Here is a 23,726-nt window from a genome sequence, read left to right as displayed (position 1 = left end):
TGCTTGTGACGGTTTCTTCCTCCAGACAGATGAGAGGCTTGTTGTTTTCTTCATATCGACTCGTTTTGCGCCTACGGCAGCGCTGTTGGCCGGTCTTCGGAGGGAGAGGCTAGATTGCCATGACTTGGTTAGTTGAAAAGTTGCTTGCGAGCCTGAAAAGTGTGGGCACCCATGCTTTACATCTTCTTCCGAAAAATGAAGACACACCTCAACTAAAAACATTGTAGCACTTAAATTGTACTTATAATGGCTCATATCTATAGCAGGCTGTAAATCGGCTTATTTGATGAAATTGCACTTTCTTGTTCTTCTGAGTTTGTATTCTTGGTTGACATGCACTTATTGTAAGTTGCTTTGGATAATTGTCAGCTAAGTGACATGTAACGATGTCCTGATCAACATGAGTTAAAATTTTGTAAGAACAATCATATTTATTTATTTATCCGTTGGGAGATGTGATGAGGACTGCTGGCTGAACTCTTCCAACACTTGACCCATAGTGAATGACAGAAAGACATTTATTAATTTGGTTTGCCATTAGCTTCAACAAAGTGCTCTTATGATACACATCTGCCGGCATGACTTTTGTGTCTAATACTTGAACAGATGTAATCCAACGAGAATGATGAACATTATGATAGACGTTAACCCAATGAGGATAATAATGATTATGATGATGATGATGAGTGACAGGAAGGCAGTGGAAAAGAGCAGCCCTTTCTCTCTCCTCTCTCTGTCGTCAAAAATATCAAAATCAATGCAAATCTTTTTTACCAGTTCTGCAGCCTCCTTTCTTGGTATTTGCCTCTCTGTATCGCCCTCATTTCTCCACCCAGATAGAATTAGATTATACAGTAAGTGATCTATGTGTGTGTGTGTGTATGTGTGCGCGCACTTTAGTGTTTAGAAAGGTGACTGTCTTTGTCTTAACACTGATGTACAGATAATGCTTTAAAATCCTTACAGGTTTTGCTCAGCAACAAAATATTCATAACAAACACCTTTCATCCTATCTCTACGGAAATAAAAAGCTTAAGTTAGGTTACAAAGAACTAAACACAAGGACTAGCGTTCTTGTGGTGATGTTTAACCGTCTTTAAGTAACTCATAACCCATAACCCTTTTTAAGACACTTATAAGCTCATAAATTCACTAGAATTTAGAACCTTATTCTATTTACTTGCATTCAGTTATTACATCGAAGTACAAAACCTTAAAATCTCTTGATACAGGTGCAGTGTGTAGGATTTGGTGGCAGCGATTAGTAATGTTGCAGTTTGGGACCAGCTTAAACTGATACTTTACCACTCCCTGGTTCTCATCCAACGGTGGTCCATTATCGAATCATCATAAGTGATGGTTTGAGGAAGGTCTTCAGAGAGTCTAGGTGGCAATAGACTGAAGAGGGCTGTGATTGAATTAGTGTGTAATGTTATCTCCTGGATATGATTTGTGGTGTGTAGACACGATAGATGGGTCCGATAGCAGCCTTTTATACAAGGACAGTTCTGCTCAGCCTTAAACATAAGGGATAAAATGCACTCCGTATTATATAGTTATTTCATATTTATCAGAGAATAATTGATCACCTACACCAAAGTGATTGTTCTTAAATAATACAAAAAGATCATTGGACCATTTTAAGTTAGTTATATTATATATATTGGCCAACTGTGTGATAGCTAATTTATAGCTAATTTTACCAGTAACATTAGTATCCTAAAATTCTCAGAGAACTGGGAGAGCTTGAATAAATAAAATAATAAGAATGTAAGATGGATGTTAAAAAAATACTTTTTGAAGCCCTCTTGTTGTCAGCTTAAAATATCACAAAGAATCTCCTTTTAGGAACTCTAAAAGCAGGATTTAGACTGACCATATCGCTTTGGTCCTCCCTTCATAGAAATAGAAATCTTGAAATCTTACCATTAACGTAAGCTGAGCAGAAGAAGGGAGCAGGACTTTGAGGAGTGGTTTGGCTAGTCAGGGGGTGGGGTGGGGTGGGGGGGGGGTTAGAGAATCAGAGATAAACATCAGAGACAAAAGAATGAGACACACAGACGGAAGAGAAAGCTGTTGATTTACTGACCACTGATTCACTGAGACTGGTTCTCACAAAGGAGAATAAGATTGGACATCTTGATACAGCTCTCAGTGTTGGACCTTATATATCATTTTCTTTTTTTTAACCAACACAAGAATGAAGACATCAGCCACGCTTGGGGACCAACATCTGTAATTGCTCAAGCAACCACAGCAGCCACTTTTGCATCTGGAGTTCAAATTAGCCCTTTATATCCATAATCCATACTAAGTGTAATTGTCTTCATATTTCTGTAAATCACTTTACATTCATTTTACTTACAGAAAATACACAAACACAAGCTTTCTTTGTTTTCACTCACACACGTACAACCAAGATGTGGACCTGCATAAAAGACTTCTTCAACTATGAAACCACTAAATCAGTGGTAGTGAAGAGCTGGACCATCGGCATCATCAACCGGGTCGTTCAACTCCTCATCATCACTTACTTCATTGGGTGAGTATTTCCCTTCATTCTGCTGTATTTTAAGTTAATGCAGAATTTAATTTGACCTGGTTGGATCACAAATATGTTGTTTGTTTCCATAATTAATCGAGCGTTAATGTTACTAAAGGTGGGGTTGTACTATGATTGTATTGCAATTTCTAGTTAACCGTTAAAATGATCCAATTAGATTTAACCAAGCACAAGATCAGGTAGGCATATGTACTTAAAATGTCTCATGTTCCATAGACATGTGAAGGTTTACAGAGCAAAAAAAGTCTACCCTCACTGTACGTTTCATGCTTTCCCAATTCGCTACATTTGTGTTACATTTTAGGCTGACAACACGTATGCCAAAATAGAAAAAAAGTGCTTCACACTGCAGGGTTGGGCGTCTTGGCCAGGTTGTCAGTACCATAAAGACTTCCTCACTTCTAAGGCAGTGAGCTGCTTGACCACAGGGGTGGATGGGGATTTTTGTGTGATAGCTGCATTAGATTTGCCCATTGCTGCAGATCTCTTTGCTATCAGTGATAGTGACATTAGGCGCTTTAATAAACCGAGGTGATCCAGGTTGAGCTGAAGGCTGGAGCCGGTAGAGTCGAGAGTGAAATATCTTGTCTTTTAAAGAGAATTAAGGCAGATGGATGCCTGATTTCTCAGTGCTGGTCGTTACAAAGAATAAGCATTTCCCACACAAAGTGTCTCAAATGTAGTTTTTTATGTTGTTGAAATTTATGAGAAATTTTCGCGCATGGACCTAAAAGCTATGGGAACAGTATGTGTACATATTGCTGCAATTTGCAAAATGCTCCCTGCAAATTGTCTCTATAGGTGTTGAAGCTCATGTATACCTGTCAGGGCGGCTGGTGCGGGTAGAGGAAGGGAGGACTCAGACGCAGAGTTTTCCAAAAAAAAAAGTGTTCTTTAATAAATCCAAAGCGAGGACGGACATGTACCAACGACGGGTACACTTAACAATGATGCGACAGGGGACAACACGCACACAGGGCTTAAATACACTAGGGAGGTGCAGGTGATTGGACACAGTTGGAAACAATCAGGCAATCACAGGACAAGGCAGGAAGTGTTGTTACCCAGAAATACAAGAGACATAAAAACTACAAAATAAGACAAGAAGCAGACCCAAACCGTGACAATACCTTATCAGGGAATTTCCTTCAGTGTTAACATTACAGGTTATGGGATCGCAAGCTGCAGGCAGCCACACAATTGAAGTCATCAACACAAAGCACTGCCAGCTAAGAATACAAGTTATCTCACTTAACTTACTGGTTAATTCCATACTTAGGCTAAATGTATGTCTTTCGTTGTTTCAGCTGAACAGTATTGAGATTCACTACTGAGGCCTCTGCGTTGCTGATGGTGTTTTTTCTCCTGTTTTCAATGGCACTGTGCTTTAGCTCACCTTTCTTGGCCGTCTGTAAAAATCATCATCTTCCTCTATTCCTGTCTTGGTAAAATCCAACTTTGGAAGGTGTGTGTTTGTTTGTCTGCATGCTTTAGGTGGGTATTTGTCAATGAAAAGGCCTACCAGGTGAGAGACACAGCTATTGAATCGTCAGTGATGACGAAGGTCAAAGGTTTTGGAGTCTACAATGACAAGGTCATGGATGTGGCAGACTACGTCACTCCTACACAGGTATGGACAGATGGGTGGGTGGATGGACGAAGGGATGGATTGGTCAATGGTGCGATGAATGGATGCAGAGTGGATGGATATGCGGATGGACGGATGGGGGAATGGATGGAATAGGTAGATGGAAGGAGGGATTGATGGATGGACAGATGGATGTTGGATGAACGGATGGGGGGGTAGATGCACTGATTGACAGTAGTATGCCGTTGAGGTTATCTTCTATGTATTGTTTTCCACAGGGAGCTTCAGTCTTCTGCATCATCACCAAAATGATAACTACAGAGAACCAAGTCCAAGGACTCTGTCCCGAGGTCTGTTACTACTGTTAGTTCAAAACTACTACCATTATTAGTTCCATTAATATTATACAACACTCATCAATAGTAAATGTAATATCTCCAGCACCATCATCTAAGGTCACAGGTAGTGTAGACAGTGTTGTGCCTGAACACGTTCATTGAACGATAGTTCATGAACTCGTTCATATTTTGGGCGAACGTGAACTGAACGTACTGTATTAATGCCCGATGAACGTTACTGTGAACTCGTTCATTCTGGTGTCTGTGAACGGCGCGTTCTTTCAGGTTAACGTTGTTCAAAAAGGTTGCCAGATTTCTATAGAAAACACACCGTAAAGGCGCCTTAATAAGTAGCGGAAAAAACGCCCAATCTGGCAACACCAGCCTCCAGTGTCGCACTGCGCATGCGTCATCAAAAAAAAAAAGAAATGCATGGAGGCGACAGCAGCGTGTAGCAAAGAGGCGGCGTAAAATAATTTAAAAGATTTTTATGAAGTTACTGACAAGGTCTGTGAGGATGGAAGGAATCTGACCTTTCTTTGCAAACATTTGCACCTAAATGATAACTGTCGAGTTTTTGTTCCTTATTTAAAAAAGTCCATTCAAGCAGCATGTGATTGAGCATGTACTGTAGGGGTGAACGCTGCAGCTGCTGCTAGTGTGGAGTGAATGGACAGCAACATTAAAGCAGCAAAGGGGAAATGCTGTCCCCTCAATGCTAATGTGAACCCTGGTTGGATAAGGATTCAAAATTGGATATGAAGATTAAATCTGATGCATAGCTTCAGTGTTAAAACTGATAAAATAATTGCTGTCTGTGGTTCTATATGGGCTGTGGCAATAATAACATATGGAAAAAAAGAACTGAACTAGTTGGAACTGTGAACTTAGTTCAAATATTTTGAAGTTTGAACTATGAACTGAACTAGTTCATTTTAAAATTTGTGAACTGAACGTTGAACTAGTTCTTGTAGAAAGTGAACTTTCCCAACACTGAGTGTAGATAACATCAGGACCTTTGTGTCACCAAGAAAGCATGACCCTTCACAAGTGATTTGTAGTGTGGCCCAATCCCAAAGCGTTCCCAGGCTATTGTGGGGACATAATCTCTCCAACTAGTCTTCAATCCAGCATGGGGCCTCACCCGGGGGCCTGGCTTGGAAAACCTCCTTAGGGAGGAAACCCATTTTGTCCGCTTGTACACGTTGTACTCTGTCATTCCTTTGGCACTGTCCAAATGCAATGTTGAAGAGGTGTGTCATCCAAAACAGCCCCCAACACCCATTGGTTTCAGCATCTCTGAACCAATCTCATTAATCCCCAGGGCTTTGCCACTGCAGAGTTGTTTGAATACCTCAGTGACATAGGCGTAGTTGATGGATTCAGAAGTACCTCAAAGTGCTCCTTCCACCACCCGCTAACTTCTTCGGTTGCATTCAACAGGTTCCAATCCTTACGTACACAGCATGGATCACCATGTGAACGACAACTCACCGCCGCAGCTTCAGCAATAGAAGTTTTAAAAACCCGCCACTCTGGTTCACCTTACCTGTCCGTGAGCAATTGCTCCCCAGGCAAAATGTACAAACCATGGGTTAAAAATGCAATGTAAGTTGCTTTGGATAAAAGCGTCAGCTAAATGATATGTAACGTAATGTGTCCAAAATATGCAACCACATGAATGCGAGAGAAGCCAGAGGTGTGGGTTAAAAATATTTTGGACGGGGGCCTCCCCCAGATGTTTTCAATTCACCTGCACTACGCATTTGGGTTTACCAGGTCTATCTTCCCCCATCCTCTGACCCAACTCACCACGAGATGATGGTCAGTTGACAGTTCTGCCCCTCTCTTTATCTGGGTGACGGTGGCGCATGGAGTTGCATGGGTGTGTTGGGAACGGAAAGGGTGGTGGTTCAAAGCCTGGTTTTAAAAACCCGCCACTCTGGCTTACCTGTCCGTGAGCAATTGCTCCCCAGGCAAAATGTACAAACCATGGGTTAAAAATACAATGCAAGTTGCTTTGGATAAAAGTGTCAGCTAAATGACATGTAACATAATGTGTCCAAAATATGCAACCTCAAATCACAAAATCAATCATCTGCCTAATGTACTCTAGTTCGAACATTGCGTTCATTATGGACAATCCGTGACATTCACAGAAGTCCAATAACAAATGGCCGCCTAGGTTCAGATCAGGGAGGCAGTACCTCCCAATCACGTCTCTTCAGTTATATCAATCGTTGCCCAAGTGCACATTGAAGTCTCCCAGTAGGACTATGGACTATGGAGTCTCCTGCTGGAGCCCCGGATTCCATTCAGGGTCTCCAAAAAGGCTGAATACTCCAAACCGCTGAGTTTTTTTCCCTATAACCCAAAAGCGTATTGAGCTGCTCCAGCGCGGTAATCTCAAATGTAGCACTGCTCAGCCAGGGACTTGTGAGTATCCCCACACCCGCCTGGCGCCTCACGCCCTGGGCCACGCCAGAGTAGAATAGACTCTATCCCTTTTCCAGTATGGATCGAGAGCCGAGGCTGTGCATACAGGTAAGCCCAACCAGGGCTAACTGATAGCGCTCCACCTTCGGCACAAGCTCTGGCTACTGCTTCCCCTGAGAGGTTATGTTCCACACCCTCAAAGCCAGAATCTGCTGCCCAGGTCTGGTCCGTCTCGGCCCACCCTTGTAGCAGTGTACCCGATCCCATTGGTTTCCCTCACAGGTGGTGAGCCCATGGGAATGAGAGTTCCCGGCCGGGCCCCTTGGCATGCCATACATCTGCTATGCTCCAGATGTGGGTCCCCCGGGCTTCCTCAGGCCGGGTAACTCCTTCCTTTTTCTGTTTTTACATGGTCTTTGTGAACCATTCATTTGGCCCCTTGCCATGATATTATGTAGTAGCAAAGTGCTCTGAGTGGTCAGTAGACTAGAAAATACAATTATATACAATTACAGTTCATTTACCTTTCTCTCCCCGTATGTTTGTGATGCTGTGCATGCAGAGTGAGAAGAAGTATGTATGTACGCGGGACAGTCAGTGTTCAAGGCACACCAACAAGCCAGGAAGTTATGGTGAGAACTTCAGTTTCCTTTTCCTCTAACATCATATTTGATAACAACTTTAGATCATGATTGATTACAATTTTATAGATAAAATTATTACACTTATGCATATGCACTAAATGACTATTTTGGAGTAAACTTTTGTTTTCTGCTAGCATGAAATCTTTTCTTTTCCTCCTAAGGAATTTTGACAGGGAAATGTGTTCCGTTCAACGCCACCATCAAGATGTGTGAGATGAAAGGATGGTGTCCTGCTGAGATTGACACCATCAAGACGTAAGATTACAGCATGCATGTAATAGACAGCCTTTCAGATACTAGAACACTGTGAAGAAAAATGGTTTGCCAGCTTTGAAGATTGCATGTTCAATTACAATGCTGTATCCTTAACCTGTAACCTTAACCTTATCCTTTAGTCATTTTTCTTCTATGTTTCTTCTTTTCCCTGCGTTTAAGTACGCCAATGATGGAGGTTGAGAATTTCACCATTTTCATAAAGAATAGCATTCGCTTTCCGACCTTCAACTACACCAAGTATGACAATTTTAAATATGCTGATGGTTATGACGACGACACTGAAGCCTGACAAGTTGATTTGATAATATGTCTGTGTGTGCAGAGGAAACTTCCTGACTACCATCACTAATGATTACATAAAAATATGTAATTTTGACATGGTCAACAACACCTACTGCCCCATCTTCAAAGTGGGAGACGTGGTCCGCTATGCACAGCAGAACTTCACCAAGCTGGCAGACAAGGTAGATTCGAGAGTGTGAGTCTTGTCTTTAAAGAGAAACAACGAAGATTCATAATTTCTCAGTGGTCATTACACTGACTAAGCATTTCAACTTTATGTTGTTTAACTCTACCAGAATTTCTGTGAATGGATAACAGTATGTGTATATACTGCTATGCATGTCGATGTCTTAGTTCTAATTGTTCTGGGATTTTCTGATGCACAACAATGCCCGGCCTTATGTGGCAGGAGTATGCAGGCAGTACCTGGAGGATGAAGGAATTGATACAATGAAATTACCCTAATTAGCACCTGACCTAAACCCCATAGAACACCTCTGAAACATTATGTTTCTGTCTATTGGACGCCGCCAGGTTGCTCCTTGGATTGATGCACATAGATCCGGGAGGACATCCCACAAGACACCATCCGCTGTCTTAATAGGAGCATACCGCAACGTCAAGCATGCATACAGGCGGATGTATGCATGACAGTATAGATATCCAACATATTTATTTTCACATTGAGATCTGATGTGTTCAAAGTGTTCCTTACATTTTTTGGAGCAGTGTTTTAACCTCAAAAAACTCAACATCAACTCTTAACAGCAGTTACGTATAAGTGGTCACAGCCAAATCATATTCAAAATTTCTCTGCACCCATTACATGTGCAATCTTCAAACAAAGCAGCATTTCTCCTGAGTAGTAGTAAATGTAGTTTAGGAGACAGGATTGAGTACAAACACACTGATCAACATACCTCTTGTATTTTGAAAAATTCTGTTAGGGCGGAGTGATTGGAATAAAGATCGGCTGGATGTGTGATCTAGACAAGTCAGACGACCAGTGCAACCCCTCGTACTCATTCACCCGACTGGATGCCATGTCCCAGAAGAATGCTGTCTCACCAGGCTACAATTTCAGGTATTTAGCAACACAGTTTAACTGACTGATTGTTAAAGCTTGGGTAGGATATATATATAGGATAGGATATATATATATATTCTCTACCCAACTTCACATGTGCTTTAGAGGTTCACTAATATCTTACTAAGGCTCTTACAGTTTTATATATATTTTATACAAAATACAGAAATGGATCAACGAGCAGGAAGTCTCCCCCGTAGGGCCGACCTTCCCATTGCAGACACGGTTGCGGTAATTGACTACGAAAACGTAGTCCTAATATTATATCAACTTAAAGAATCAAACAATAACATTTCAGAACAAACAGCTAAATAAATGCAAATAAAAAGTCCCCACAGATCGCCTTCTCTGCCCTGACGGAATGGAGACGATCCAACCTCTTCTAGTGTAATTTCGATCACACAATCACAAATGTGCTGATGGTGTAGTGGTAGCGTGTATCTCTATGCCTTCAGTGGTTTAGATCCATGGTTCAAATCCTCTCAGAGGCAGTTTTTTTTTTTCTTCTTCTCATTTTAACCCCGTGTCCAGCTGATATAAGAAACAAAGTTGCTTTTGAGATACTACAAATGCTCCATTCTTTACTGAACTTGGCTCCCATAATAAAGTTAAAGACTTAGTCACTTTTTATGATTTTTATGCTTCCACATTTGAATTTTGCTTGGTAGTTCATCTAACCTGCCCCAGCACCTGTTGTGATCAATTCTTTCCCAAGGTGTCAAGTGTGTACCTTGATTTTTTTTTTGCTCATTACAACCCTTCTCTGCAAGGAGGGCTAACAATGCATGGTGCTATTCATTAAAGAACTGGGTAAAGAGCTTGTCATGCCACATATGAAAAGGCTCATGGAGAGCAAGCTTGCCTTGACTGAATGGGGGCGATCAAAATATTTTAGTGACGTTTTGATCATTGATTCACAACAAGTTCTGTGTTGTAGAGGTTGGCTTGATGCTTTGGAATCTGTAGACCTGGGTTTGTTATCAACCTGAATTGACAATCCATTGACAACATTGCTGGAATTTCCTCTGCCTTAAGATTGCAATATTACTTTTAGCTGAAAGTACATGGCTTAACTGATTCAATTTGAATTTACCAATATATAAAGCCCTGGAGAAGAATCGTATCTTACTAAATGTATTAATTAATTAAGCAAAGCTCTCTTCAGGAATACAGCCACGTAGTAATCCAGTGTGTGTTGTTAAAAGGTTAATATTTCTTGATGTAGCAAAAGTGGTGTGATTAGCTGTCGTCCTATGCCTTGACTGAACCAAGGTCATCCTACATTTCCTTTACTTTTTGCAGGTCTTTTGCAGCTCTGCAATAGCCTAGTGTTGGTGGATTCCGTTTATGAAACCACAGACTCAGGTTTGAATACCAGCCCCAAGAGTGATTTATTTTGTCTCTTTAGTCTCATTTTGAAGCGCGTGTCCGGCTGACCGCTGCCCTCCCGACATGCAAGGAGAGGCGAAGGCCCGTTCACCGCTGCTCGCAGCTTTAATAATTCTTGCAATTTCAATAGGGCTTCGCCCGACTTTCAGTCAGCTCAGGCCCTAATAAGAAGAATTCTTCAAAACACAATAGGGCTTCGCCCGAACTGAAAGTCGGCTCAGGCCCTAATAATAATTTTCCGAAACTCAATAGGGCTTTGCCCGACTTTCAGTCGGCTCAGGCCCTAATTATTCTTGGCTGGCTTGGGATGTGCACAGCCCGGTTATAGAGCCCTTCAATCAGTGGATCGCTTTGAGTGCTGGCTCAATGTCTTTGAATAACAAACATAGGACATCAAACATTACAGTAATAATTCCCTCCATGTGGGGTATATTTTGAAATCGGATTGGATTCTTTTTGGTGGGAGGGCTGTGGGAAAGGGGGGGGGGGGTCATCTCTTGGGGAGGGGGGCAAAAATGAATGGGAGGGGGCTGGAAAGGGGGAACTTCTGTGGGGGGGGTTTAGATAACAAGCATGAAGCATAGTTAGAAAGGGGGAGGGCAGGATGGAAGGAATCGAGGGAGTGGGGGAACAAGGCAGTTAGGAAGGGAATTAAAAGGAGGGGGCTCATGTAAGGGAGGGGTTGCAAAGGAGGTTCCAAATGTCCTCTGTAAGATCTGATCATTAACAAGCTGCTCAAAGGGCAGCAAAAAATCCCCAAAAATGAGATTTGACATGACCCAAGACACTGACGCGTCCAGGTTATTTACATGTCTCTGTGGTCATAAATACAGCTCTAATGGAAGTTGAAAAAACGTTTACCTTCTGTCTTTTTTTATATGTCACCAGATTTGTATCGGAGCCTATGGAGCTTGAGGCAGACGTTGTCTAACTCTCAGGCTTCTCAGGCCAAAAGTAACTGTCTGTGGGATTCGATACCCACATGAGTACAACCAACACAAGCACGCCATAACTTTTGAACCAACAATGAATCATCAGGGTGGGGCACTTTAATGAACCTAACCACACCGTTAGTAATAAACACTACATTGGTATTGACACAGTGGAGATGGCACAGAGAGGTGGTCAATTTAACAATAATAAAAAAGACAAGTTGGAGTGTTTGCATTTTCATTGACAGGTTGTATTCAGATAACTCAATGAGAAAGATTGCATGAAATGCGTTGCAGCAATGTATAAATGTATCTCAATCAATGGCAATTAATGAATGTTGTTTTTGTTGTTACAATGTTGTTTTTAATGAATGTTTGTTTTTCTTTTAAAGACAAATTCTTAATTAATGAGTAATTACTTTAGGAAGACACAGTTGTTTAATTGTAAATGTTATTTTAAACACAAAACTATACACATTTGATCATCTTGGCAACAGAATTTCACTGGGGAAACATGTTGAACTACCGACTCTATAATTTAACAGCTGTGTTTGAAGTGCCAACAATCTCCCCACATTTAGCCAGGACCTTTTCAAATCACAGCCTTTTAGGGACACAGTGGTGGTCCTCTGCAGACTGTGTGGGGTAACGTTAAGCTCGCTGCTAGGCTAAGTTAGCCTTGCAGCTAACTTAGCTAAGTTAGCTAGCCTCAAGTTGTTTTTTTGGCACTCATCCCCCTTCTGTTTGACATGTGGAGTAATTCCTCTGCACAGTTCCCCACAATTCCTCTGCTGTATGTTGCGCCTCGGTTTTACTTTCAATGCAAAAAGTTCTCTCCATCTTGCTGACTGACTGCAGCTATTTTGATTCCGCGGTCAAATTCTGGAAGTAAACTAATAATTATTTTTTTTTAATCCATAAGCGTACGTTTTTTTCTATTATTATAAGACTGTTGTGGTTTGTCTGTCTGGACAGGTTTGCCAAATATTATAAGATGGAGAATGGGACGGACTACCGCACTCTGGTCAAAGCCTATGCTATTAGGTTTGATGTTCTGGTCAATGGAAATGTGAGTATACACATCAATGCAGAGAACCTTTACATCTTCGCCGCAAACTAAAGACACACCTCTTCAGACTATACCTCGGCTAAAACACTTCTTCATATCGACTCGTTTTGCGCCTACGGCAGCGCTGTTTTTGGTCACCGCTACTTAGGGTTGGGTATCGTTTGAATTTGAACGATTCCGATTCTGATTCCGATTCCTGGTTTCGATTCCAGTTCCCAGCGATTCTCGATTCCGATTCTTTTAAGAGGCAGGGTCAAAAAAAGTTTAAGTTTAAGATATTTTAAATAAGCTAGCTAACCAAGGGTCTTTCTGAAGGAAATAGTCTCCATCAATGTTAAACTTTTTGTTAACTTTACTATGAATTTCAGGGCTGTTTTCAACTACAATATAAATATAAAACTATGAACTTGAATATTGTATAAACATAAATTATGAATATATTTTAATAGGGGTACACTTTCCTCAAGAGAGCTTTATTTTTGAAACCTCACAAAAACACATTTCCACATGATGATACTGCAGGTACTTAAACGTTACCTTGCTCCCACTGATGGACCCTTGGAGCCAGAGGAGGAGGCAGCGGAGGACGGTCGGTGCAGCGCGTCACAGACGGGGCACACATAGGGGGCCAACTCTCCCAACCTCAAATCAGGGACACTTTCGCTGACGGGGGGGGGTGCTAGCGGTCGACGCGGGGAGTGCTAGCACAATCTTTTCATTGCAGTGCCAGCCTCACTGCTCATTTTAACAGATAGGACAGCTCCGCTCGGGCCACCCGGCACCCGCGCGCACACTGGTCTGTTTCGTCACAACTTCACGACAACCGGGAGTTTTTTGCCGAGTTTTCGTTTTGTTTCGAAAAGTGTAACCACACTTTGGACCGCCGACGGACGTTATCCATGTTCGATCGTGCTGTTATGCAACACTTCCGGTGGACGCTTCTTCGTTGGTGTTCAGCGATTTCTATTTCCGGTCGGCGCCGGCGGACTGAGAATCGAAACTAGGAATCGAATTTTAAACTTTTGAACGATACCGGGTAAATCGCAAAGCTAGTCCCGATTCCAATCGATTCTCGATACCCAACCCTACCGCTACTACTACACACCGGCCGGTCTTTGGAGGGAGGGGCTAGATCGCCATGACTTGGTTAATTGAAAAGTAGCTAGCGAGCCTGAAACGTGCTCTGCCGAAAAATAAAGGCACTAAACTAAAAACATTAACAAATTGTAGCACTTAAACTGTGCTTATAAAGGCTCTTGTCTATAAAGGATGTAAAACAGCTTATTTGATGAAATTGCACTTTCTTGTTTCTTGTTCTTCTGAGTTTGTATCTCTACTGTTGAAATGCACTTATTGTAAGTCGCTTTGGATAAAAGAGTCAGCTAAATAACATGTCATTTTGATGTCCTGATCAACATAAGTTAAAATTAATAAGAACAACATCATATTTATTTATCCATTGGGAGATGTGATGAGCAGTGCTGGCTGAGACTTAACCCATCAGTGAATGACAGTAAGACATTTATTTATTTGTATTTGTATATCAACATGTGTATGTCACAGATCCAATGAGGAATAATGACATTTGGATATGAATCAACCACATGGAAGCTTCTTGTTCCTCTTCATAAAGTAGAAGAATATATTAAATGCCACCGGTTGCTTTTTTATGCACGATAGTCATACATCTTTTTAAACCTCTCGGGTTGGCCTCTCAGATTGATGTGAGTGGTTAGTTGAGTAGATGCCAACCGTGCTGATATCATGGTAGAACAGTGGGACGCAGGACATCTTTGTCTGAACCTTTAGCTGTCAGGTGGGTGCTGGCGCAGGCGGAAGGGAGGCAGGCAGGACTCAAATGCAGGATTCAGATTTCCGGAATGTGCTCTTTATTTTGCACCAAAATGAACACGAGCCAAAAGAACGTGCACCAACAATGACTGACATTAGACAATGACGCGACAAGGGACAACAGGCACACGGGGCTTAAATACACAAGGGAGGTGCAGGTGATTGGACACAGGTGGAAACACTCAGGCAATCACAGGACAAGGCAGGAAGTGAAGTTAACCCAGGACCACAAGGAACATGAAACTTCAAACTAAAACAGGAAGAGAGACCAAACCGTGACATTGGCGCACCGAGAAAACTGCAACATTTAAAGCAAACAAGGTTTGTTCAGCCACATTGTTCACAAATTGCTATCTTTATGCTCAGGGACCATTGAAACACCAAAATCTGGTCTAACAACCAAGTATTACCAGCGATGTAAATAAAACATTGTTCAAGAACTGAGAGGCGCCTACAAAGGGAGGTTCACAACAGACATTTGAGTTCATGTTTACGGCCCAAATCATGGTGGAGACGTTTTTGTTTATCTTAAGGAAAAGCCCAAATCCTCTGTCACACACTGAGCGGCTTCCCTGCCACATTTCCTCAGAGAAAATGATGCGTCCCAATGAGTCCAAGGGGTTCTGTTGTGCGCGTACTTCAAAATTTAACTTCAATAGATTAAGGCTGAAGTCTCTTTAGGGACTGCAAGCTTGTGTTTAATGCTTCAGCACACAGTGTAAAATAGTCCCTGAGGGCCATCCCAATTAGTGAGTAAGAAGACAATCTAGGGCTGTGGTGAATAGTTGGACGCTTCAAATAAATTCTGAATACTAATATTCTGAGGGTGATACATTAAAATGCTAATGCTTTTTAAAGGAATGGGGGAGGACACTATGATTGGTTTAATCTGTGTTAGGCCCAAAACAAACCTGGAGCGCTGTTGCTTCTGCTTTGGTTTGGCCTAGATCACGTTTAACCTGGAGTAGCGTTTGGCTCGCCGCCCTCACGGAAAAATCACGGAAATTCCCCCATGTTGAAATGCGGTTGTGGTTGGACTATTATGACAAACAAATCATCCTCCCGGCGACTTTTGTATGAAAAGCGACATGCTACATACATGTCACTAGAATTGTCGCTAATTTCTCATAATTAAACAAGTCTCCCGAAGAGAAACGGTATCACTCTCTCCCCCCCTGCCTGCTGCGCTGTGTGTGTGCGTGTGCGAGAGAGAGAGAGAGAGAGAGCCCGCTCAGCGAGGTTGTTTTACCTGCCAACGCTCCGTTTTTTAGTCCTATGACCCTGATACCTCCCGGTTTGTTATTTCTCCCGGGAAACGTTATTTGGATTGCCCAAACTCTTTTCAAAAATGCATATGCCCCCCTGTCAACAACTCAGACCAGAAAGCGAGCGAGAAAAATGTCAGCCCCCCTCGTCGACAATTCATACGGATCTCCCGTATTTTCATAACGTAATGTGTTGGAAGGTTTGGTTTAATTCAATTCAAATCATTTTATTTTGTATAGCCCAAAATCGCAAATTACAAATTTGCCTCACAGGGCTTTACACATGCAACATCCTCTGTCCCGAAACCCTCACATCGGCACAGGAAAAACTCCCCAAAATATGAAAAAAAACCCTTCAATTGGGAAAAAAAGGGAAGAAACCTTAGGGAGAACGTCAGAGGAGGGATCCCTCTCCCGGGATGGACAGACTGCAATGGATGTCATGTGTACAGAATCAACAATGTAAAAGATGTACAACACATTCAATTTCTCTAACAGAAATGATACAAGTAATTGCAAGTAGCAGAACAGGTGTACGGCAGGACCACTGCAGGGACAACCACCATCAGGTCGAACCACCATCCACAGAGGCTTCTGTGGGGAGGGAGAGCAGAAAGATGTTGGTTTATGATGACAGTAATATGAATCATATTTAAAGTAATGATGATGGCAGCAGCAGGTGTCAGCAGAGCCATGCCAGGAGTCAGAACCGGGGTCCGCACGAAACTATGATCCACGGAGACCTGCTAGGCGAGAAAGCACAAAAAACTCCCGGAAAGAAGCTTAATTAGTGATGAACATTAATAAAACATGGATGATTGTGGAAGCAGAGGGTGAGAGTGAGAGTGAGAGAGGGGCTCGTGGGTCCTAAGAAGTCCCCCGGCAGTCTAAGCCTAGAGCAGCTTAACTAAGGGCTGGTCCAGGCTAACCTGAGCCAGCCCTAACTATAAGCAATATCAAAGAGGAACGTTTTAAGCTTTATCTTTATGAATTGACCGAGTCTGCCCCCCGGACTGAAAGTGGAAGCTGGTTCCACAAAAGAGGAGCTTGATAACTGAAGGCTCTGGCCCCCATCCTACTTTTTAAAACTCTAGGAAACACAAGTAGCCCAGCATCTAAGGAGCGCAGATGCCTTGTAGGACAGTACGGTGTAACAAGCTCTCGTGCCTCACCAGCAAGTGCCTTGTAGGTGAGGAGAAGTACCTTAAATTCTATTCTTGATTTAACAGGAAGCCAGTGCAGAGAAGTTAATACAGGAGTTATATGATCCCATTTCTTACTTCTTGTTAATACACGTGCTGCAGCATTCTGAATCAGCTGGAGAGGTTTAAGCAATTTACAAGAGCAGCCTGATAACAAAGAATTACAGTAATCCAGTCTAGAAGTAACAAATGCATGAACTAGTTTTTCTGCATCACTTTGAGACAGGAAGTTCCTGATTTTCGATATATTACGTAGATGAAAAAGGCAGTCCTTTAAGTCTTCTTTATATGAGAGTTGAAGGACATATCCTGGTCGAAGAGAACTCCAAGATTTCTAAAGGTGCTGGATACCAGAGCAATTCCATCCATAGAGACAGCTGACTTCGAAGGCGCTCTGGGCCTATCATGATAACTTCCGTTTTTTCCAAGTTTAACATCAGGAAGTTGCAGGTCATCCAAGTTTTGATGTCTCCAAGACAATCTTGAAGTCTAACAACTTTTAACTCTGAAAAGACTAGTTAACAGAAGTTAACCACATGTTCCCGTTGATCTTATGATGGACGTGTGTTGTGAACAAACGAACATCAAAGGCGAAATAAAAGCCTCGTATTAACGAGACCTCCAGCTTACAGCGAGGTCTGCGCAAGGCTGCCCGCCTGATGAGCTCAGCGGCCGGGAAGCGCCAGCTGACTGTCATCGCTTCATGGAGCTTCTCAAGTCCAATCATAGAATCATCCTTTTTCTCCCTCTCCGAGCACCTCTACTACCCTGGGCACTTCTGCCTGCACTCACTCGGAAACAACGTAAAATTGCTGTTTTTGATGCGCGTTTAGCTTATTATGAAGTCTGCACTTATTGTACGTTGCTCTGGATACAGGGCAGGGCCGAGATCCTCCTTGTGGCACTGACATGCAATGGCAACTGAGTGGCACCGTGTGGCACCTCATGGCAGGCAGTGGCAATTCCCAGTAATTTAGTGGCAAGTTCGGAGCGAGCGTCACAGCGGCACGCTGAGTGGGCGGAGCCATGTTTTCCTAGAAAGCGGCCGTTGACGTTGACGTTAAAATTATTATTTATTTAATTGAGACAAGTGAGCGCTCATTTTCTAGAGCAGGGGCTCGTTTTAGCTTTGGACCAGATATTGGCCACTTCCACCTCATGTCTGCGGGTTCCGTGTGGGGGTCCGTGTGGAGGTTCCGCGGGGTTGCGAGGGGCCGCGGGGTTGCGGGGGGGGGGGTTGCTAAATGCGTAAAATGTAAAATGAAAACTAAAAGCAAATTGTAAATTCCTAAAAAGTTGTCAGAACTGAATTTAGTGATTAATAAGATGGCGAATAATGTTTTGTGATGTTTGGAGACTCGAAAGCACGTATCTACGGTGGCCCTGAAGTGCAAAGCAACATTACAAAGAATGAAACACTTTTACAAAGCTCGAGACAAATTAACATTTTGGAAAACAAATTAACATTTTAGAAATCACATTTACATTGTTGAAAATACATTTACATTTTAGAAAACACATTTACATCTTAGAAAACACATTTACATTTTAGAAAACAAATTAACAAGAGTTTATGGCGACAAAGACGTTCATTGGAGGGATGTTTTGCCCGTTTTGTGGTCGGTGTTTGGAGTTTTTAAAGGACGCGGACCAGACGGAAACACCAGACATACTGCATCATTGCGTTCAATATTTTAACGAGAGCCACTTGTACACTGTAACCGTGGACATGATGTCAAGTCTACACGGTATAAACATTAGCTTGAGGACTCGCCAATTCCTTGCCAAACGCCGTTGTTACTTGCCCACTGGTTTTTGAACTTACTGGTTTGGCTACGCGTGCGTGTTTGTTTTGCCCCTACAGCGGCACATGTTGTCTGCCTCGGTCACCTGATTCCCTTTCCGTGAAGAATCTGTCCTTTGTAAATTTGTTTCGGGATTGGTAAAAGTGTTTAGCGTCTTGTTAATTTGTTTTCTAAAATGTAAATTTGTTTTCTAAAATGTAAATGTGTTTTCTAAGATGTAAATGTGTTTTATAAAATGTAAATGTGTTTTATAAAATGTTAATTTGTTTAATAAAACGTTAATTTGTTTAATAAAATGTTAATTTGTTTTCTAAAATGTTAATTTGTTTCAACAATGTAAACGTGTTTTCTAAAATGTTAATTTGTTTTCCGAAATGTTAATTTTTCTCGACCTTTGTAAAAGTGTCTCATTCTTTGTAATGTTGCTTTGCACTTCAGGGCCGTACGTATCACTGCAGTTACTGCTCTCAATGAGCAGCGGGTGCAGCTGTAAGTCCTGCCCCGTCCAAAAGCACTCACAGGCGGTCAGTCTCTCAGTAGCCCCGCGCAGCAGTGAGGACACCCACACCACTCCTCGTCCAGGCTGCAAATAAATCGCGCATGCGCATGGCCGCCGCCGTTCCCGCTCTGGTTTATGTGTTTCTTCATGTTTCTTCACTCACTCTCGCAGTAAAAATAAATGACTGCATGTGACTCACAAAGCGGCATTCACGTTTCTCGCCAAGTTCGCTTGTGCCATCTCTCGCTAGTCAATTGTTATCAATCGATATCTATTTACTTCAGAACCCAAGCAGTCTTTTTAAAGGCTAATCCCACAAACAGTCTTTTTAAAGATTATCCCCATCTCGCCGATAGCCAGTGATTGTTTCATAGCTCTTAGCTAGTAAGGACCAACAAGGCAACTGACGCACCACCAGCTGCAAAAAAAGCTTCGAAGATACAATGAAGCATACCTGCAGTTTGAGTTTACAGTCAGTTTCTCCAAAAATGATTGTACTCAAAACAAAATACCGCAATCGGGTATTGAGGATGATTTGAGGCTGTGTTTATCAGACATTTCACCAAGAATTGAGGATCTTTGCAAGGCAAAGCAGGCTCAGGTCTCACATTAACGTCACCCACCTGCAAGCTTCTTTAAAAAATGCAGATGATACTACTATTATAGCCTAATATTAGACCTAGTAATAATAACAATAAGGTCTAGTGATAATTCCCAATTATTATAGCCTACTAATGATAATAGGCCTACTATTACTAATAATAAATATAATTATAATGCCTGCAAGCTCACATTAGAAGTCTGGTGCTAGTGCCAATTATAACAATAGCCTAGTAATGATAATAGGCCTACCTAATTAGGTTAATTAATAGGCTACTGATAATAATAATACTAATAACTAATGTGTGGGCCTACAAATAATAGCCAGTGGGCTATCTATCTATCTATGCAAAGTGGTGTAGTGGGGATGGCGCCGGGAGGGAGGGCCCCAATTACCATGAACCAGTTTTGGGGGGCCCAGCTTGCAAAAGGTTGAGAACCCCTGCCTTAGACCATGTACTATAGATTGTTTGGATAAGGACCATGGTCTCCACGGTGTTTTTCAGTCATTTAGCAACTATGATCAATGAAATTCAACAACGCCTGGGCACTTTGAATTGTAATGTCTATATTGGCCACCACATTCATCACAAGGTGAACAGAAGTTATTTCTTGTACTACTAAACCTCCCTACCCTAGGGACTGAAGCCTGCTGAGATAAACTGCTCTTCTTTCTCTGTAGGCGGGGAAGTTCAACATGATCCCCACACTCATCAATCTGGTGGCAGCCTTCACTTCGGTGGGAGTGGTGAGGTTTTGAGTTGTTAAGTTTGCCTTTCCTGTGTAAACATCTGAAATATGGGGCTCCTGTTGGGTTTTATTGCTACTGTTTTATCTCTACTCTTGCTTTGATGAAGTTTAATGAAATATGTCGGTTATTATCATTAACATTGTTATCACTTAAGGGCACTGTGTTGTGTGACATCATACTGCTGAACTTCCTGAAAGGAGCGGAGCAGTACAAGGCTAAGAAATTTGAAGAGGTAAAGTAACCACTTTAGTCTTGGTTATCAGATGTGTGAAGCATATTTTATTGAAGCTGCATGAATTGATTTCTCAACATTTAAAATGTAATGCGCCCTCGCACAGAGAAGTAGTCAAAAGGTCCAGTGGGGAATCTTCTACCGTTGGAACTCACAGGCAACTAAGTGATAACACTGCAGTTATGAGAATAAGTCATAAGACACACATCCATGAAAGGTGGAGGATCTGACAGAAGACAAAATGTGGGATGATATACTCAAGTCCAACCTGTCTCCCTGCCTCTCATCTTCTGCAGGTGTCGGACAGCCCGCTGGAGTCCCAGAGCAATGGGCTTTACCGCTCGCAGCTGTCCCTCAGACATAGTGAGACCATCATGAGGTCCAGTGACTCAGGGGCCTTTTCTATTGAACAATACTGCTAGACGGGCCGAAGCAGTGGAGGAGGGAAGATTTTAGTTGGGTTTCCCTCAAACTGGAAATGTTTTTAGGTTTTATTAATTTTTACAGATTCAAAATAATGTTTGCATTTTCAACAACAAAGGACCTTTAATCATTGCTAAGTTGTTCTCAAATGTTTGAAATGACAAATACGAAAAAAAGAAAAGAAAAGAAAATGTCTTGCATGGTGACAATTTCGGCATGTGGTGTTTGCTCAGGGTTTTCTGAGTTCATGTTCTTTTATGCTTAAAAAAGCGTGATGTAACATTCCGGGCATTGGTCCCACCTGTGAGTCTATCACCTGAGTAGAGTCTACCTGAGCAGAGAATGGCGTCTGCCCCTCGGAGCTTCATGGCACTGCGTGTACTTACTTGAACTTGGTGCTTTCAGTGCTTTTATCATCATTGGCTATGGCTCGAGCGTTGCCATTCTGAGGGATGAAAGAGGCAAACTAAATGCTCCTGATGTTATATGTTGCACATCTGACGAAGGGATTTACCCTGAGAAATATTTCCCTGTTTGTTTTGCAACTTGCATTGAAACTATACTGTAAAGCACCACAGCTACATTATGAAGTGCTGTGAGAAGAAAACTGGAATAAACCATACAACAGGCATGAATTAATTCACTTGCTTGGTATTCTTCATTAACTTGTGCTTATTTTTCTGAAAGATGTAATCTGGGTAATGGCGCTGCATTGCGTGAGTGCATGGCTCACACAATGCGTGGAGGACAAAAAATCACTTAAGTATAAATAAATACATAAAGGTATAAATGAATACAGGAATAAATAAATGTGTACACAAATGAATAAATGTATAAATAAATATAATATATATGAATAAATTAATTAAAAGTTGATAATAAACATACCATTTATTTATTTCTACATTTCTGTTCTCCTACATTTCTTCTTCATTCATGCGTCTGCACGCATTTAGTGTTTATATCGTTTTGCAAATATTATAAATTATGAATATATTTTAACAGGGGTACTCTTTCCTCAAGAGAGCTTTATTTTTGCAACCTCACAAAAATATTTACACATGCGTGTATGATACTGCAGGTACTTAAACGTTACCTTGCTCCCACTGATGGAGCCAACTCTCCCAGGGGGTGGGGGGGGTGCTAGCACAATCTTTTTTTTTTTTCTTTGCAGCGCCAGCCTCACTGCTCATTTTAACAAATAGGACAGCTCGATGCGTCACAAATTCACAATAACCGGGTTTTTTTTGCGCGTCATTGACTGGCTGGAACTTTTGACAAATCAAAATTGCCCATAATTCAGGATGTCCCGGGTAATACGGGACGGTTGGCAACCCTAGGCTATTTACTTCCACTCCATGACCTTGGAGGTGCTTAATCATATTTGATCATATATTCTTTTATTTACACTTTTATTTATTTATACTTGTATTTACGCATTTATTCATACATTTATTCATTCATTTATTTATTTATACTTAAGTCATTTTTTGTCCTCCATACAAACCAGTCATGAATCTCTGCAGCACTGTCACAACTGGACACAGGTGGGGTCGTACCCTATGTTGTTTTGCTAAAGCAAATAAAATCCCAATCCCAATCATCAGGATGATAAGGGCTTATGTTTTTGTGCTTGTAGACTGAAGGAAAAACCTCTGGGATCCACCTTCATTTGTGTGACATTTTAAGCAACAAATAAGATGTAGCAGTCTTAAGAAAATGTGGATATTTAACGAGCAAAAAAAGACATTCAATGGTGCCATGAACAGAAAAAGGATACAAAGAATGTACCATGCACTGAAGAAAAGGGAGGACGACCGGTTGCCTGGACCTGTCGGATTGAGACACAGCAATGGTGGATATATCAGAATGACCACCAAACTACATTTAGTAAAAATGTGCCCAAACTTTCTCTGTTGTCCCTTGACTAAGCCCCGCCCCCAACGTCTACCCCATCAAGCTGCCAGATCGACAGTACCATGGAACACACACAGCCGACAACTACTGCAGTCTCGTGGACATGAAGCAACATGGCCCACAGATCATCTTCACTGCAGGGTGAGCAGTGTTGTGCCTTAACGCGTTCATTGAACGATAGTTCATGAACTCGTTCATATTTTGGGCGAACGTGAACTGAACGTACTGTATTAATGCCCGATGAACGTTACTGTGAACTCGTTCATTCTGGTGTTTATGAACGGCACGTTCTTTCAGGTTAACATCATTCAAATAGGGTGCCAGATTTCTATAGAAAACACACCGTAAACGTGCCTTAATAAGTAGCGGAAAAAACACCCAATCTGGCAACACCAGCCTCCAGTGTCGCACCGCCGCATGCGTCATCAAAAAAAAATAAATGCATGGAGGCGACAGCTGCGTGTAGCAAACAGGCGGCGTATAATAATTTAAATGAGTTTTATGAAGTTACTGACAAGGTCGGTGAGGATGGGAGGAATCTGACCTTTCTTTGCAAACATTTGCACCTTAATGATAA

General features: G+C 41.9%; 1 protein-coding gene across 1 annotated transcript; it reads left to right on the top strand.

Annotated features, from left to right (window-relative positions):
- Positions 1-2,417: 2,417 nt before the first annotated feature.
- Positions 2,418-21,231, top strand: LOC119217586 (P2X purinoceptor 3-like). The gene is made up of 12 exons (XM_037471351.2): positions 2,418-2,542; positions 4,058-4,193; positions 4,430-4,501; positions 7,488-7,557; positions 7,731-7,824; positions 8,005-8,082; positions 8,168-8,309; positions 9,075-9,211; positions 12,511-12,604; positions 20,509-20,574; positions 20,732-20,809; positions 21,106-21,231. Exons 1-12 carry the CDS (start codon positions 2,421-2,423, stop codon positions 21,229-21,231), a joined length of 1,215 nt encoding a protein of 404 aa, XP_037327248.2. The 5' UTR covers positions 2,418-2,420.
- The last annotated feature ends 2,495 nt before the right edge of the window (positions 21,232-23,726 follow it).

This window comes from Pungitius pungitius, chromosome 9 (genome assembly GCF_949316345.1).
Source record: "Pungitius pungitius chromosome 9, fPunPun2.1, whole genome shotgun sequence".
Taxonomy (NCBI): domain Eukaryota; kingdom Metazoa; phylum Chordata; class Actinopteri; order Perciformes; family Gasterosteidae; genus Pungitius; species Pungitius pungitius.
Note: the sequence above shows the minus strand (reverse complement) of the source record. Positions and strands in the feature narration are given on the sequence as shown.